Source organism: Arachis ipaensis, chromosome B3 (assembly GCF_059453495.1).
Source record: "Arachis ipaensis isolate K30076 ecotype BB chromosome B3, ASM5945349v1, whole genome shotgun sequence".
NCBI lineage: Eukaryota > Viridiplantae > Streptophyta > Magnoliopsida > Fabales > Fabaceae > Arachis > Arachis ipaensis.
This window is the reverse complement of record NC_142438.1, coordinates 131242387-131259068: the sequence shown is the minus strand read 5'-3', so window position 1 is coordinate 131259068 and position 16682 is coordinate 131242387. Positions and strand designations below refer to the sequence as shown.

The window sequence follows — 16682 nt, the reverse complement described above, 5'->3', positions numbered from 1 at the left end:
AAGTTCCAAGCACAATATCATGGTGAACATGCATGCATGCATGTATGAGTAGGTCATCATGGCCCATCCCAAACAATTATCCATTTTCTACACCCTGTAAAGTTTTATTATTTGGCTCCCTCATCCATTTACTAGCTACTATTATTTAGCTTTTGTATACTCTCAAAGATTCTATCAAAGCCATTATTATATTATTATTATTATTATATCTAGAATTTAATTACGAAAAAGGATCTAGGATTTATTATTTTTGGTTATCACTTTGACTAAAAAAATTGAGTTGATAATTAAGTAATGAGTAAAAACAATAAATTCTGATGACTTCTGATATTTTTTTTAATTACTACAATTTTTTTAAATTTTATGTCATGTGAAAATAATAATTAGAATGTGAATACGCATAATAATTTAATTAGTTAAGTATATAAAACTATTCAATAATTTTTAATTATTATTTTTAGGGTTAACCACTAAAAATGTTCTCGAATTATTTAAACGCTGGTAAAAATACACTTGAATTTTACTATCGACAAAAATGCCTTCAAATAATTTAAAAACACAACAATAATACCCAACAGTAAATATATATTTTTAAAAAATATCTTAAAGATTGAATTTTGATGCAATTTTTTACAATCATGATTATAAAAATAAGATATTATTATACATAAAAATTGGTAATTTTTCGTCAAGTATATATTTTTTTATAATTTTTTTTGTTAACAACCAATAATACTTTTAAAAAATCAAAAATAATATATACTTAACAAAAAATCACCAAATTTTAAGAATAATAATATATCATTTTTCTAATCATTCTTGCAAAAAATTGCATCAAAATTCAATCTTTAATATATTTTTTGAGAAATACATATTTAATGTTAGTTTTTTTGCAAGATTATCTAACATTAAATACGTATTTCTCAAAAAATACATTAGAGATTGAATTTTGATACAATTTTTTACAAGCATGATTAAAAAAATAAGATATTATTATCCTTAAAATTTGGTAATTTTTCGTTGAGTATATATTTTTTTATAATTTTTTTGTTAAGAATTAATAATACTTTTAAAAAACACAAAAAAATATATACTTAGAAAAAATGACCTAATTTTAAGAATAATAATATCTTTTTTTTTTAATTATATTTGTAAAAAATCACATCAAAATTCAATTTTTAAGACATTTTTTGAAAATATATATTTACTGTTGAGTATTGTTGTAGTGTTTTTAAATTATTTAAAGGTATTTTTGTCGATAGTAAAAATTCGAATGTATTTTTGTCCGCGTTTGAATAATTCGAGAACGTTTTTTGTGGTTAACCCTTATTTTTGTATAAAAATATCTTTATGTAAAAGTAACGATGGGTGAAGGCTTATAGGTTACTGAGTTGGAATGGAATATGTGATGTTGAGTAGTGGTCCCAAAGGTTGAGCTATTTCTGCAAGAACCATAAAATTGTGGTGAGTTGGGCGGCTTTAATTTATGCACTTGTGCAGTAGTAATGACAAGTTTCAAAAGCAGGTAGTTGCTTTATTGGGAGCTAATTTCAACTCTGCCATAATAATGTGGGATCTGTAAAGCTTTGTATATGCCAGGATCCTATTGCAATTGTAGACAATTGTTTGCTTCATCCCTTAAAAAAAGTATCATATATATAGAGTGATAGATGAAGTATTTAGTATTTGTTTAGTTAACAAGAAGAACGAATAGAAGTAGTAGTTGGTGGTGGTAAGATGGTGGTGTTGATGATTGAAGCTTGATGAATCTTTCTTGTTCTGATATCAACCAAAACACGTCTAGACCAGTGTGCAAAATGATTGTGATCATATCCAATTCTAGCATTCTTGAAAAAAGGCATGCATCTTGAATCATGCTCAGGGTAAGGACAGTGATCTCCAATGGTGTCCCTCCAACTTCCCTCATGCTTCATCCCTGACCAGCTTGCTATCCACTGGTAAACGTATTGCCCTACACCTGCTAGTTTCAGCCACCCTTTTGGGAAGAATTCCATCACACTGCTGTTTCTTTCCATCAGGAACATGTTCGTTAGTTGAGCTCCATGTGGGGATATCAACATATCTGTCATACTCATCAATTTCACCTGCATTATCATACATACAAATACTTAATCAAGTACTGATGAAGATCTATCATTATTGACATTAATAAACTACATATATACCTGCTCACAAAAGGTAAGATTATTGGAATAAGCAATCCTAAAACGGCAACCTTCCACCTTATCACACTCTTTCTTAAAGATTTCAGCCACAACTGAATCATTCTTAAAAGATCTTGGTCCTGTCCTCAAAAACAATGTCATTCCAATATCATTGAGTTCAACACTTGTTCTATCATTGAGGCTGCTCATGTTACAATAAATCCTAGCCTTACACCTCATCAAATCATAAACCTGCATTCTCCTCTCCCTTGACATGCCACCCTCATTGTGCCTCATAACCACAGCCTCCTCAAAACAAACAGGCCCAGGCCCAGGCCCATCAAATCTTTCAATCTTTTGAGTCCCATCAAATGTAGCCTCCATCATGGTCCCTACCCATAGGCCCATGTTGAACCTTAACTCACCCCTATGATACAAAACCCACCTTGATGGAAATCTTGAACAATTATTCATCTTGTGCCAAGCCACAAATGGGAGCATAGCAGTTAAACCATGCCACAAGTTATCATAGTTGTAATGATTATATGACACAAAGGTTAAACCTTTCATGAACGTGGTGTTGTAAGGCAAAGCTTCAGGCCATGCCAGAGCATAGTAGTTCCAGGAACCATCATGGGTGTCACGTCCTTTCAGGCATAGAACCCTACCATGTGATGATTCTGATGGGAACTTTTGGTATTGGACTTCACCTTCTTGGTGAGTATCATACATGGAGCTCATGAACCATGTGTGGCCTACAAGTGCTGCGTTGGAGTAACGAAGATCCTTGAGTGGAAGAAATGTGACTGAAGTACGAAGCTTGTGGACCATAGATTTGATGGTGGTTGTGGAGGAAGTGGTGTTGAAGATGGAATAACTTTGCATCTGGTGCATTACACTCCATGATGATGGTGGTGGTGCAGTTTGAGGGGAGTAGAAGGGTGTGTGGAGGAGAAAGAAGAGGGTGAGAATGGTGAAGAGGATGAAGATGGAGAGAATTGAAGAGTGCAACCAACGAGGTCTATTATTATGTTTTTGGGAACTGCTGCATATATCTAAACGTGGTTTGCTAATAGCCATGGTGGTAGTAACACTAATATCCCTATGAAATGATGAAGAATACAATGGATCCTATCTTATTAGTTAATGAGCGGTTTTAATTTATGAAGCTGAAAGGTGTCTTTGACGACTTGTCATAAAAAAGCGCAGATCTTAAGATCTTAAAGTGGCTGCTTTGGTACACAGAAAAAGGGGAGAACAGAGCAGAAAAGATAATACGTTTACATATGATTGATTGCTGAGCAAGTTAAGTGCAACTTTGCCTCAAGATACTGCACGTTATACGGAACAATTCGAGATTAATGTGGTATGGTTCATGAAACTAATGTGGCTCCAATTTGAGGTTGCATTTATAGCATGCAGATGACATTCATAAATCATAGAAATACACAACTCATAAATCATAGTGTATGATGTGATACTACTTGCTTCCTATTTTACATGCTTTTAACTTGAGCCAAAGACTTACTTTTAGGTAGTAATTTATTAAAGTTTAGATTTTAACTTGGTTTAACACAGACTTCCCATAAAGATGGTTGGTTCGCTGAAGTTCCATATAATCTTTGTGTTTCATCCCAACATATGCTGCTGGATTGGTTTGATTGTCTGTAAGCTCTGAAGCTGGCTCCACCACTGTGTCCAAGGATGGTGCAATCACTGTTGCCAGCGAAATTCTCGTGGCTTTGTTGCTCACGACTGCTCGATGCACCACACTTTTATACTTTCCATTGCTCAAGATCTATTATAACAACACACAAGAATCTTCAGAAATTACTAGCATTATATCAAAATATTAACAGATACGTTAATTTTTTTTGAGTTTAATTTTGATGATATACCAATCTTATTGATGTGTCTGTTTTTCTTAGATACAAAACAAGTAGGGTTGTGTTGTGTTGGTACCTCGAGGTGATCAGACACAAGGACCAAGAAGCGATTTGGAGCAGAACTAACATTGATCCACTTCTTGTTGTGAAGAACTTGAAGGCCACAAACTCCATTCTGAATGAGGAGGTTCAATAAGCCATGATCAGAATGTGGGGGCATTCCCATTGCAAGATCTGGCTGAGGACAAGGTGAGTAAAGATTTGCTGCTATGATTTGCAAACCATGATCAAGGTTCATTGTTCTATCTATGTAATCTGCTTCCAGTCCCAAGCTTTCTGATATTCCTTTGAGTAGCTCTCTTCCCAGTTCCCTGGTTTTTCGGCAGTACTCTTCACACGTGTCCCTTCAATAATACAACAAATGAATGTTTAGTTGAACTTAGCACGGTCTATGTATTTCACTCTACCTTTAACTTTAAATCTACCATGCAGAAATAAATCTAGAACTAATGCTTCAGAAACACTTGAAGATAGTTAGTTGTGTTATTTATCTCGTATTAGTATTCATGTTTCAGAGTGTTTTAGAGTTTACAAGAAAAAGTAAAGAATGAGGTAAAAGCTCGCCTGAAAGCAGGTGGTTTGTCTGGTGAGTGAAATTCAGGGTGCACTATGATTTTAATGAAATCTCTCCAGAACTTGACTCTGTCCATTGAAGCGTTGAAGCTGGTACCATACCTTATTGGATCCGTCACATTCTTGTTACCTGCATACTCTTGCTTGTCTTCCTCTTTAAGATTAAAGAAAGCAAAGACTTGATCCACCATTTTCTCCATGAGGCTCTTTGGCACGGAGTGATTGATCACCATGAAGAAACCCCACTCCTCACAAGCTCTGCCTAAGTCATGGATGGTCTTGGCTCTCTGATCAGGTGTGCCAGTGAACAATAAGGAGTAGTCTATGACAGGGATTGGATCATCATCATCAGGGTCAGTTACTAATTCATCATCTGGGTTGGTGGCATATGTGTATGAGGATGGGACTGAGGTGAGTTCAGGTGATTCAGCTAGTGTTTTCACGCTTCTGAATATGATGCTGTTCTTGGTGGATTCTTGGTTTTGGCTAGCATCAGGAGTGGTTGAAGCCATTGAAGACTTGGGAAGTAGTAGAGAAAGTGATGATTAACACCAAAAAGAGAAAATGTTATGTATATCATCTCTATAAGCTCTTTCTTCCAGTTTTGTATTTTTTCTACTACTATTCGGTCAATAGGTTGTGTCTGACAGGTGTCAATACTGAATGCAGCCACCATAATTGAATTGACTTGCACAGTTGAGCAGATAAGAATGAAAACTTAACAAAGAATATTCAGTGAAATAATAAAAGCTGATGTAAGACTGACTAAATTAACCGACACTTTATTCATGACATTGTACATACCATCATATCTTAGTTTACAAATAACAGAAGTAATTATGTCTAAGATTCTTGAGTAATTTATTTGACACAGAAATTGAGTTGAAGAAATTGACCAAAACATCTGAGGCGGCAATGTTCCACAAAATAAAACCAAGCTCTCCTCCAGTGAGGATTGATCCAAAGTATCATCACTAAAATTATTATGACCATGACATAGGACACAAAATGTCCAACAGAAGGAAGTGAGATCCATTGCAGAATCATTTTCCTCAATGCCATTCTAGGGAACTGGAGGTATAAGAGGTGGTGGTGTTGTGTTACCTCTGTTACTTATAATCCACGAAAGATTCGGATTCCCTTTGTTACTTATTGTGAGATAAATCTAAATAACCAAGGTTAACAAGCTGGCACAGTTCTTTTATCATTTCACCTTTAAAGTTGTTCCCGGATAAACTTAAGATGGACAACCCAAGTTTGCCAATCCAACTTGGAAGGGTAACTGATTATTGGTCATGGGTGTAGAAAATATTTGACCCTGCAAGTTGTTATTTCATAAGCAGAGAGGCCATAACGAGGTGCATCTGAGAAGAATTTGCTTTGGTACTTCTCCTGAAAAATTGTTGGAGGTAAGGTCCAAATTAGCAAGTTTGACATCTCTCCTATTGATGCAGGGATATGACCATTGAACAACTTGCTTGAGACATTAAAATATGTTAAATTTGGGAGGATGAATCCAATGCTGTTGGGGAGCTCACCTTGGATATGGTTGTTTGATAGGTCTTACATATCTAGTTGATCAAGGCGATGATTTAGATCAAAGGGTAGTTCGAAAGATCCACCGAAAGAGTTGCCACTTAACAAAACAGATTCAAGTTTTGGATTATCACTAGCAACCAATTAGGAAACATACCAACTAAATTGTTGTGTGAGATATCAATGAAAGTTAAGCCATGTTGATATAAAAGGCAGCTAGGAATAATTTTTGTAGGTAGGTTTATTCGACAATGGGATATATCAAAATATTACAACTGAAACGAAGGGATCCAGGGTGGATTTTCAGTTTCTGCATGAAATATTTGTGCTCCTCTAATTCTTGCAAGTAGGGAATTGTGTGTTTTATTCCTATCAAGGTCGAATTGGCAAGGCATGTATCTAATGTTCCTGTAATATAATTGCTAGAGAGGTCCAGCTCTTGAAGTTGCTTCATCTTGCATAATCCTGGATTCAAAAGAATGTTACAGCAGCATGCTACAAAATGAATACATGCATGATACTTTCAGAAAATGATGTTTGCTCACCTTCAATTGAGAAAGATTCGTTGAGACCTGAAAAATTAACAAAGATATCATCACACTCTAGTATAAATACTTAATAAACTATTGAAGAAACCCAAAGATAGAAATTATTTATTAGTAATACTCAATAGAACTAGTAAGTTGTTGGACGAGTAGTAAATAATTTGGTCTCTCATAAGAAGGAGGATACAAGGTTGAATCATGTGTTAAGTGTTAGTCAAACCTTGCTTATCTTTGAGATTTTGATTATCAGATAGGTGCAAAGATTTGAGAGCTGGGAGACCAATGAAGGAGTTTTTAATACTCTCTTGTCAAATCCATTGCTTCCTAAGTTGAGCATCTTCAGCTTCTTTAATTTCAGAAAAGCCTTGGCATCTGAAAGAGTTGCAGCAAAGCTTTAAACAGATGTTGATGCCGGCAATAAGCGAAAGGGCATGACATGTACACACACCATGAGTTGTCAAAGGGCTGCTAAGTGCATTGTTACTCAAATCCAACAGCTCCAAGTTTCGTAGAAGTGATCATTCTGAACAAATTAAACGTTGCAATCCATCAAAATTTCATACAGAAAATAAGTACACTTACACATAGATACATACCTTTAGTTGGCAACGGCCCAGCCAATTTATTTTCAGCAAGAAATAAATTCTTGAGGGATGTAAGAGCACTCAAGGATTCCATTATGCTGATGTTGACAGAATTGTGAGAGAGATCTAACAATGCTGTTAGACTCATGAAATCTTGAAGAAAAAAGAATTTGATCAATGTTTGATTTCATAATCCAACAATGAACCAAAAACACTAGATTTTAAAGTGAGAAAAGTAGGGAAGATTCCACTAATATTATTTCCAGCAAGATTTAAATTTCTAAGGGATGTGAGAATGCTCAATGGTTCCATTATGCTCCGGTTGATGAAAAAATTGTTACTAAGATCTAGTTTCTCCAACTTGTTCAATCTTGAGTTGGTTCTGTAATCTGTAGGAAGTTTGCTTCACAAGTAAGTATCACTTAATGAAAGAACTGCTAACTAAGTGTTACCTCCATTCCAAATGAAGCCATGAATACAATTAGTGGACAAATCAAGTGTTCTGGGTTCCTTGAAGGTTTGGAACAAGGACCAGTTGAGGCTATTTATGTTATGGTCTGCATATCTGTTTGTACCCAATGAAGATCGAGATGGATGATGCATCCGGAGGTGGAATCACAGGTGACACGCTCCTATCCACAATCCACAGCAATTTGGATCATCTTCCACCCAGGAAGGCAGAACAGAAGCATTGAAATAAGTAGACTTGAACTCGAGAAGCGCTGCCTTCTCTTCCAAGAAACATCCACTGATGATCCCGAATGCTTGAAGCATAACTAGTGCTGCAAACATTGTTACCAGCCACGGCTTCTCCATCGTCATTCTTTCAACTCTCAACACAACTTTGAACATTACTTTTCTTTCCCAATCTTTTGGTTCCTACATTTATTAGTACCAAAGACTCTCTCTCGAGTTAACAATCTACAGGCCCAATTATTAGTCAATGCAATTAAAGCCACTTAACCACTCAAGAAAAAATATAAGGTTAATACAACTTGGAAAATATTAGCACAAATATCATGTCACCTTAGCAAATTAAATATACTTGACATTTCAATATTTGAAATGAGCAGCTTAATTCAGAGCAAGTTTCAGGGTATCATCAGAGCGCTGAACAAAAAGTCACATAATTTATGGTCCTTTAGAAATTGAGTTTGACAAATTTAAGCCTACTATAGTGGGCCTTGGATCCTGTTAGGCTTTTCTGAAGTGTGAACATGAGAAGATTGTAAAACAAAGTAGCCTAGCAAGTAGCAATTGTTTTTCTCTCTCTTTTAGTCATGTACTTGTATATATCCCTTCGGAGAATGTCTTCTTTGTCCCGGTAATAAGAACTTACACTTACACGGCTCATCGATAAATTACTGAGCTAAATATAGATGCGGAATGAGTTTTGTATTTATTGCGATTTGTGAGAGACATTAGCACCATTCAACTGATATATGAATATGATAATGAAAAACTTCAAGTAGGAGCTATTGTATTTTTCCGAATTTGGCTCATGTCAGGACCATAGTACTTTTTAAATGAAAAAGAATAACCAAATAGGCACTTCTGCTGCTAATTACAATGTAATCAAGTTCTTGCTTCATAGTTAATATTTTTATTTACTAAATCTGGATAAAACCATAACTTACATACATACAGGAGGCACAAAACTCATTGTTTGTGAATTGTGACTGTAATTGTGTATTACACTTGATCATGACCTCGATACTCTTGGGTGCTGGGTTGTTAACCGCCATAACTCACAAACACTTATGATCATTTCAAGATCAAAAGCTTCTGACTGGAGGATTCGTCTTCTTCTGGTTCTGGTTGTGGTTGCGACCGTACCAGGATAGCACGTGTTTCCCACTGAAGGAGCGTGACCTCTTCATTGAACTAGGCGCACTCGAAGAAGAAGAAGAAGATGATGAACTACTACCTTTTGCAGAAGCAGCAATCCTCTTTGAATTCCCTTTAGATTCTTGCACTGATGCAACAGTAGTAGTAGCAGCAACAAGAGCAGCGCTGATCTTGGCAGCAGAAGAAGAATCCAAAGACACCGATCTCCTTGGCTGCACGTTCCTTGTTGCAACTTCAACATCAGCTTCAACTTGTTCCTCTGATCCATTCCTCTCCACAATCTCACTGCCACTGTTTTCTTCCGTTGTTGCAGCGTCTCCACGACTCTGGAGAGGAGTGGAATCAACAACAAGAGTAGCAGGGTGGTCCATGGAGGGAAGCCTAGAAGCTCTGGGGTTGGTAACAATGGGAGCCCTACACATGGGACAGTTGGTGTGAGATGCGAGCCACGTGTCAATACAAGGGAGATGGAAAGCGTGGTTGCATTTGGGTAACAGCCTGAGGGTGTCGTCTTCTTCAAAGTCGCTCAAGCAAACAGAGCACTCTGTTCCTTCAACCAACCCTTCGCCTTTCTTGTACTTCAGAACCGTGATGGCGTCGATGATGGTTTGGTTCAGACCCGCTGTACGGATGTACCAGATAGGGTGGTCCACCGTAGTGGCGCCTTCTCCGTCATCCAGAAAGTCGTCGCCGTTCCGTTCCTGTCCTTGTTGTAGACGTAACGGAAACGATAACGAGAAGAACGTGGTCCTTGACCTGCTCCTGGGGGAGTAGAACTTGGCGTAGATGACGTAGCAGAAGAGGGCAAAGAGGGCGGCGCATACGACGGGAACTATGATGATCAAGAAGGTGGGGATGTGACGGTTGCTGTGTGGTGGTGGAGGATTCAGGGTGGACGAGCATTTGATGCAGTCGTTGCAATCCGATCTTCCCAAACAAGAAGGGTCTTCATTGTAACACTGGTCACTGCAGGCATCCTGCCTTGAAAAAAGCTTCCTGTGATACATCCCCATCTCAGAATGGAAGTAAACAACATGCCAATGCCAATCAATCTTCCTGTTATCTTTCAATACGCGTAGCTTCTTTGACTATTTTCTTTGATAGCGACTCATGGCACTGTAGTTGGGCCTGGGCCCGTGTTTCCGCTTCCCGAACCGGCCCATTTCAACAAAAAGGAAGCTTCACAATGGCTTTTTTTCCCTTGCAATTTCCATATGGCGGTAGCATTATGGCACCTTTCATTCATTGCAGGCAGCGAAGTCAAGGTTAAACAATGGTCCTCATGATTAGTTATTTATTACGTTCAAATGGGAAAAAAGATTAGTCAAGGAATATACTAAAATGGATCGTTTTCGGTAAAAAAAAACACTTAAAAGAATAAAATGTAATTTTTTATTTTTAATTTTATAATTAAAATTAAAATTAAGTAAAAAAAAAAAATTAGATTAAATACTAGACACTATCTAATTTATTTTTACTAAAAAAATTCACTCCCAAAAATATACTCCACTCACCTTTCAGATCCAGGCATTCACAGTTACGTGGGGTGGCCGCCGGGGTATATTATTTTTATTATATTTTTTATTTTAAAAAAAAGTCTCGGACTTTAGTATTTTTATTTAAATTTAGTTAATATTTAATTGTTAAAAAAAACGTATATAATTCTATATTATTAAATATAATTTTATACTATTAAAAATATTAATACTAATTAACTACTCATTATAAATCATAAAATATACTGATTTCTTATTGGCATTGACTAAAAAAATGAAAATTAATCCGACTAGTTTCACAAAGAAGAGCATTTTGTTCTTATTCCTCTATTACCTAAGCTAGTCCAGAATCGAACAACAACATTTCTATTTGCTCTAGTTTAGACCAAAACTAAATAGCGAAGCAAATGAACAATCCTAAGATAATAACAACTATCAACAGCAAAGCAACTTAATTAGTTGACAAGAGTGAAGGAAAACACACAAGGAGATAACTTTGCCTTCAAAGCCACAAGGACAAGGTTATTATTACTTACAAGGAAAATACATGACGTAACATAACCAACACTTGGCGTACGTTACCCTTTCTAAGGCATCTAACTTGTGCTTTTAGCCTTTTAGTAACCAAATTCATACTTCACATGCCACCCCCTATTACTTCCCAGATTGTACTCCTAATTTTGCATTATTATTTTTGGACATCTTCCTAGTGCAACCAATCCCACACGTAAAATGCCAATGGAAAATTGAACCTATATAAGCTAAATTGGTCATTGATTGGTTACCCGAAACTATAAAGTAACTCTGACAAGGATCCATCTTTTTTCTATCGGTTCACAGTGGTTCTGAAGAAATAATTGAAAATAATCTATCCAGTATGTCAAGAAGAGGGTCATGGATAACCTTAAGAAGTGTTGTTGATGCATTACGTTCAAGAAGATTTCAATCAAGCTACGATGGACTACAGAGAAGCAATGCAATTGTGTCACCGGCAAGGGTTCAAAGCAGTTATTGGATGAGTCCTGCCCTACAATTCTTTAGCACCAACACTAACAGCAAAACAAGCACTAATCTTTCAAATGGGTATATATAGATAACTCTATCCACAATAATGTTGTTATTATTTTCCAATATGAATAATATTGAATTTAGATATACCGAAACGTGGTTTTAACATGTGCTTATAATTAGATCAACGGATGTCAAGGTTGAACCACGGGTCCCTTCTATATTCCTCTCCTTCCCCCACTGGTATGAACTAAATCAAATAGATGTTGCATGTACTAATTTGAGACGACACAACATGCTCATTGAATTGATATATGAATATTAAAGTATCCCTGACCATGCAGGCTAAGATGGTTATTGGGCTCAGTACTTGGTCTCTTGCTACCTTTCTGGAAAATTTACTGGGGAAAACTAGAGAGAATAGAAGGTAACTTCAGTCTTCATATATACACACTGGATATGAATATTAAATAAGCTACACTCAGCTTATGTATTTATATGTAACATGTGGATGCATTCAGGGGAGGCAGAGATTGTGGCGGAGGAGGTTGAAGCGGTGGCAAGTGTAGTGGAAAAGGTGGCAACAGTAGCAGAGAAAGTATCAGAAGATGTGGCAGAGATGCTTCCAGAGGATGCTAATCTAAAGAAGGTAGCTGTGTTTGTGGAACATGCATCAGAACAGATTGCTCATGATGCTCAACTAGCACAACAGTTCATACACAAGGTACCTTATATTACCATTAAATATACAATTCTACAGCAATGAAAAGCGAGTCTCATTTTTTAGGGTATGTTATACTTCGATTCTATGAAATTTCACGGTATATTTTTATTTATAATATTTTATGTTTTATAAAATATAATATTAATCTCTTAAAATAGTATAAATAGTATATTATTATTACTAAGAGAATTATTGAAACTATTAATATTTAATATTTTTGTCATTATTTGATCAACACAAATATTAAATTGTCTTTAACAAATAAATTTTATCAATTTATATATACAAATTTTAAAATATATATATATATGAGTACAAATTGTATTAATTTATGTGTATAAAATTTTTATAAATATAAGTATAAATTATATATTTTTTATATATAAAATTTTTATAAATATAAATATAAATTATTATTAACTAAATATTAATTAAAAATAATAATATTTGTTTGTATATAATATTTTTTTATTACTAATAAAGAAACTTTAAACCTTACCTTTTTTTTTTTCCCTCGAGTGTGCTCAAATATTGGTGCTGAATTCATATAGGCATAAAATTATTACTACCCGGCTACTATTAATTAATTAATCACGAACTTTGACCAATTCTATGTCACTGATGCTTGTTTTTAATCCTTCTTTGCTTATATTAATTAAATTACTGGTTGAATGAAATTATACAGGTTGAAAAAGTCAAGAACGACCTTGATGATTTGGAATCATTTGTTGAACCCGTAATTGATAAGATTGTGAAGAAAGAAGCTGAACAAAATTGAGCCAGCATAATTACTTTCGTGCACGTCATTGTTTCTTTTACACTATATATTACTGTACAAATGTACATGCGATCCTTCTTCGCAGTAACTTCCTTTTGCCGTGAAATTGTAATTTGTTTTCCATCTTTTTATATTTTGCATTATTATATAAAGATGAACTATTTTTTTATTTGATAATATAAAATGAAAAGAAAAAAAAAGTTGAAAAAGCTCTTTAATTTTAGAAAGAAAATAATTGTTTCAGTTATAAATAAAGGATATCATGTGCTATATTCTAGTTATAAATAAGTACTATATAATGGATGATTACGTTTACACTTGATTCTAACTAATGATCAAGTTAACTAAATTTAGGTATTCATGATTCACAACACACATAATTTAATAATAAATCAATAGGTTAAATTCATCTCATGCAAGGGTTAATCCTATGTTTAAATAATCATTTTAAAACGAAGGAACTATAATTTAAAATGTAAGTAAAGAATTTTATTTAAGTGAGATTGTAAATTGTTATACGTTAAAAATAGCAAAATTTATATTATATTTTAGTATTTTATTAGTAATATTATATATATAAATTTTTTTGTTAATTAAATTTAATATCAACAAAAAAAATTATTTTTATTATTTTTATTTATCTAAATTTTATTATTTAATTTGATTGAATTGAATTCATAAAAATATTTTTATATGTAGTATATTTCATATTTTATACTAACTTTTTTTATGGTTATTTAAAATTTATTTAATAAACAATATTAAAAATATTACAATTTATTATTTTTATTCTATGAATAAAAATAATAAATTCTAATCGTTATTTAGCGTCTTTCAATTTAAGAATCTTCTTACGTGACTTATGTCTGACACCCTGGAAACTTAAATTAAAGAAGCTGGAATGTCATCAAAGCCAGCCTCAACGAACACCTGTCTACTTTTCCCATTCACATTTTCTGCTCTGATTACTATGTTATTGGGTTTTCCATCCAATTTTTGGAAATTCACGATCTCTCCCGATGAAGAATCCGGTTGAATTTATTGAGTTCATTTTGGTATTGGGATGAAAAATAGGGTACATACTATATCTTTTATAAAGTAATACTGTAACACAGATGATCCCACACTTTTAAGACCATGCTTTATTTCGTGGTTAAACAAACTTTATTTATGAAAAGAAAAGCTTATATGATGATGCGCCTCCACCGTCCACCACTATACAAATCAAAATGAATGTTAGAATGGTCATTATCCATGTTAAAGGCACAAAACATGTTAAACAACACGGTCCTTTTTTTTAATTAGAACAACAACACAGTCCTATGTTGCAATGGAATCTTCTTTTGACTGAAAAAAAAATGTCACTAACTCAAGTTTGTGCCCCGTCTCACTCGTCAATTTTCAGTTGGGTTTTTCACATGTGATGTGTGCCTTTAGGTAGGGTTTTGGATTGCAACCTAACATCAAAATAATGCATCTGTTTTATCGTACAATTGGAGAGGGACCGAAAGGAAAAGCGATGGAGGAGAACAAACACAAGCTGTCCTATGATTTGTTGTCTATCAATTTTTCACTCCGGTGATAAAAAAAGATAAAGCAAATACAAAAAAGAATAGCATAAAGTTCATTGGCATGTGGTTCGCCACAATGGCACAGTCAAATAATTGCAAAAGGAAATCAATGGGAATGGTAACAATAATAAAAGTGTATCATTCATCAGAGTAAGTAGAAATGTAGAATACACAAAAATAATCAAATTAATGAATAGTCTCACACCGCCGAAAAGAGCAGCCAAAAAAATGAAGTACAAAGAGTCCACCATACAGGTAAATTTTCATGGTACTAAATAATGAATAATATGAAAATTAATAAATATAACTCTCCGTGCAAATCGCTCTACATCAATAACGCCCCAGCTACAACTATGGCTGCAGCAAATCCAGCGGCGGTGAATCTGTTCAATTCGGCGGCGCCACTTCCAGGGTTTCCAGAAGGACTAGGAGCTTCAGATGGAGAATCGGAGATGGATGAGGGAGTGATATCGGAAGGAGAGCTGGACGGCGAGCCAGAGGGAGACGGAGAAGGAGATGGAGGAGAGCTGATACCGGCAGAGGGCGAAGGAGATGGGCCGCCTCCGATGGGAGAAGGAGGAGATGACAGCGGAGAATTTGCAGAAGGAGAAACTGATGGAACCGGCAAAGTCTTCCTCGGAGAAGGTGCTACAGGCGTCTTAGTGGGAGAAGATGCCGGAGATTGAGCCACGACGGAGCTAACTAACAATGCAGCTACTAGCATTAACGCAGCCATGGAGGTTGCCATCGTAGAATGAGAGATTCTAGAGAGAGCTATTGCGCAACAGATTTTAGAGTAAGAAAGAGAGACTTCAATTGAATAGAGAGTTTTAGTAGTGGAATGTGATAGTGGTGAAGTTCAAGAAAGGGTTTGAGGGCTATTTATAGAAGCTTAAGTGTGTAACCGCGTAGTGGGGACGCGGTGCGTGGTGCATCATCATTTGTGAGCCGTTGATTCGTTTGGTTGATGATCAAGGGTGAATCAAACGGTAGAGTTGCCTTAGCTTGATGCTTGAAGCGTAGCACACGACACGCGGAGTAGTGTGAAAGCTGAGAGAGCAAGCTGGTACAGCTGTCTTTGAATCTGGACCCTACGTGTGGTCAGAATGTTCACGAATTCTGAACCGTTGGATGGATTCTAGTTAAAGAAAGTCGTAACGGTCGAAAGTAGATATAGAAAATTAATTAAAATGAAGAATAATAAAGATGGGGAGATTGAAATATTTTCTAGGTGATGCGAATGCGAATTTTGATTATTTATTTATTTATTTAGTTTCGGCGACACATACGGAGTGGCTACGGAATTGTTGGTCTCACGAAACGTAGAGAGGGTCAGAGGGACCACGTCGTTTCATAAAGTGAAATGTCTCTATTTCTGCTAGCCGTTGAACGGAAACTTATCATTAAATAAATGTAGGAAAAGATAAATTGAACTGCGGAAAAGCAAAAGACAATTACTTGAATAATTGAATTTTTGTTAATTGAAAGAAAAGAAAAGAGATTTGACAGTTTAAAACTTTAAATTTTCAAATGTACACTCCGTTATTTGTTGAGGGAACTAGTTCTGTCTTCTGTGTTTGTTAGCTCAGTGTTTCAGATTTGCCCTTACATGACACTTAATGTTGTCTTGCATATAAATATTTTCTTTTATTTTAGTGCCAAAAGTTGCAGGCCAGGCCTGCAGTAAAATGTTTATTTAGAAGTATATGCTAGGTTGGTCCCCGTTGGTGAAATCATACACTGGCTCACAGCACAGCGTGAGGAGAGCCTATGATATACTTTTTTTTTTTTTTTTTTGAAATAGAGAAAGCTCAATACATTAAGGTGGAGTAAAACAAACAAACATAAAAACATAAACGCTATAGACAAAGCAACCAATCTCCTTATACACCTTCGACTCAGCTAACA

At 35.2% G+C, this 16682-nt stretch overlaps 5 protein-coding genes and 1 pseudogene across 6 annotated transcripts; 1 reads left to right on the top strand and 5 right to left on the bottom strand.

Moving 5' to 3' along the window:
* Positions 1–1416: 1416 nt before the first annotated feature.
* On the bottom strand, positions 1417–3407 carry LOC107631076 (uncharacterized). Its single transcript, XM_016334396.3, has 2 exons — positions 2187–3407; positions 1417–2105 (listed from the first exon to the last, which is right to left on the bottom strand). The coding sequence occupies exons 1-2, from the start codon at positions 3243–3245 to the stop codon at positions 1695–1697; spliced, it is 1470 nt and encodes a 489-aa protein (XP_016189882.2). The 5' UTR covers positions 3246–3407; the 3' UTR covers positions 1417–1694.
* Positions 3408–3552: 145 nt separating this feature from the next.
* Positions 3553–5279, bottom strand: LOC107631075 (2-oxoglutarate-dependent dioxygenase 19). The gene is made up of 3 exons (XM_016334395.3): positions 4676–5279; positions 4128–4455; positions 3553–3963 (listed from the first exon to the last, which is right to left on the bottom strand). Exons 1-3 carry the CDS (start codon positions 5194–5196, stop codon positions 3718–3720), a joined length of 1095 nt encoding a protein of 364 aa, XP_016189881.1. The 5' UTR covers positions 5197–5279; the 3' UTR covers positions 3553–3717.
* A 119-nt stretch (positions 5280–5398) lies between these two features.
* On the bottom strand, positions 5399–8229 carry LOC148572470 (receptor-like protein 14; annotated as a pseudogene). Its single transcript, XR_015907085.1, has 6 exons — positions 7911–8229; positions 7348–7752; positions 7214–7262; positions 6986–7137; positions 6766–6792; positions 5399–6725 (listed from the first exon to the last, which is right to left on the bottom strand). The product of XR_015907085.1 is annotated as a receptor-like protein 14 (transcript).
* A 603-nt stretch (positions 8230–8832) lies between these two features.
* On the bottom strand, positions 8833–10250 carry LOC107631077 (uncharacterized). The gene has a single exon (XM_016334397.3). It carries the CDS (start codon positions 10208–10210, stop codon positions 9125–9127), a length of 1086 nt encoding a protein of 361 aa, XP_016189883.1. The 5' UTR covers positions 10211–10250; the 3' UTR covers positions 8833–9124.
* A 1188-nt stretch (positions 10251–11438) lies between these two features.
* Positions 11439–13482, top strand: LOC107634646 (uncharacterized). The gene is made up of 5 exons (XM_016338077.3): positions 11439–11776; positions 11885–11944; positions 12046–12128; positions 12223–12425; positions 13111–13482. Exons 1-5 carry the CDS (start codon positions 11571–11573, stop codon positions 13201–13203), a joined length of 645 nt encoding a protein of 214 aa, XP_016193563.1. The 5' UTR covers positions 11439–11570; the 3' UTR covers positions 13204–13482.
* A 1408-nt stretch (positions 13483–14890) lies between these two features.
* LOC107631078 (uncharacterized) lies at positions 14891–15619 on the bottom strand. Its single transcript, XM_016334398.3, has one exon. It carries the CDS (start codon positions 15520–15522, stop codon positions 15100–15102), a length of 423 nt encoding a protein of 140 aa, XP_016189884.1. The 5' UTR covers positions 15523–15619; the 3' UTR covers positions 14891–15099.
* Between the last annotated feature and the right edge of the window lie 1063 nt (positions 15620–16682).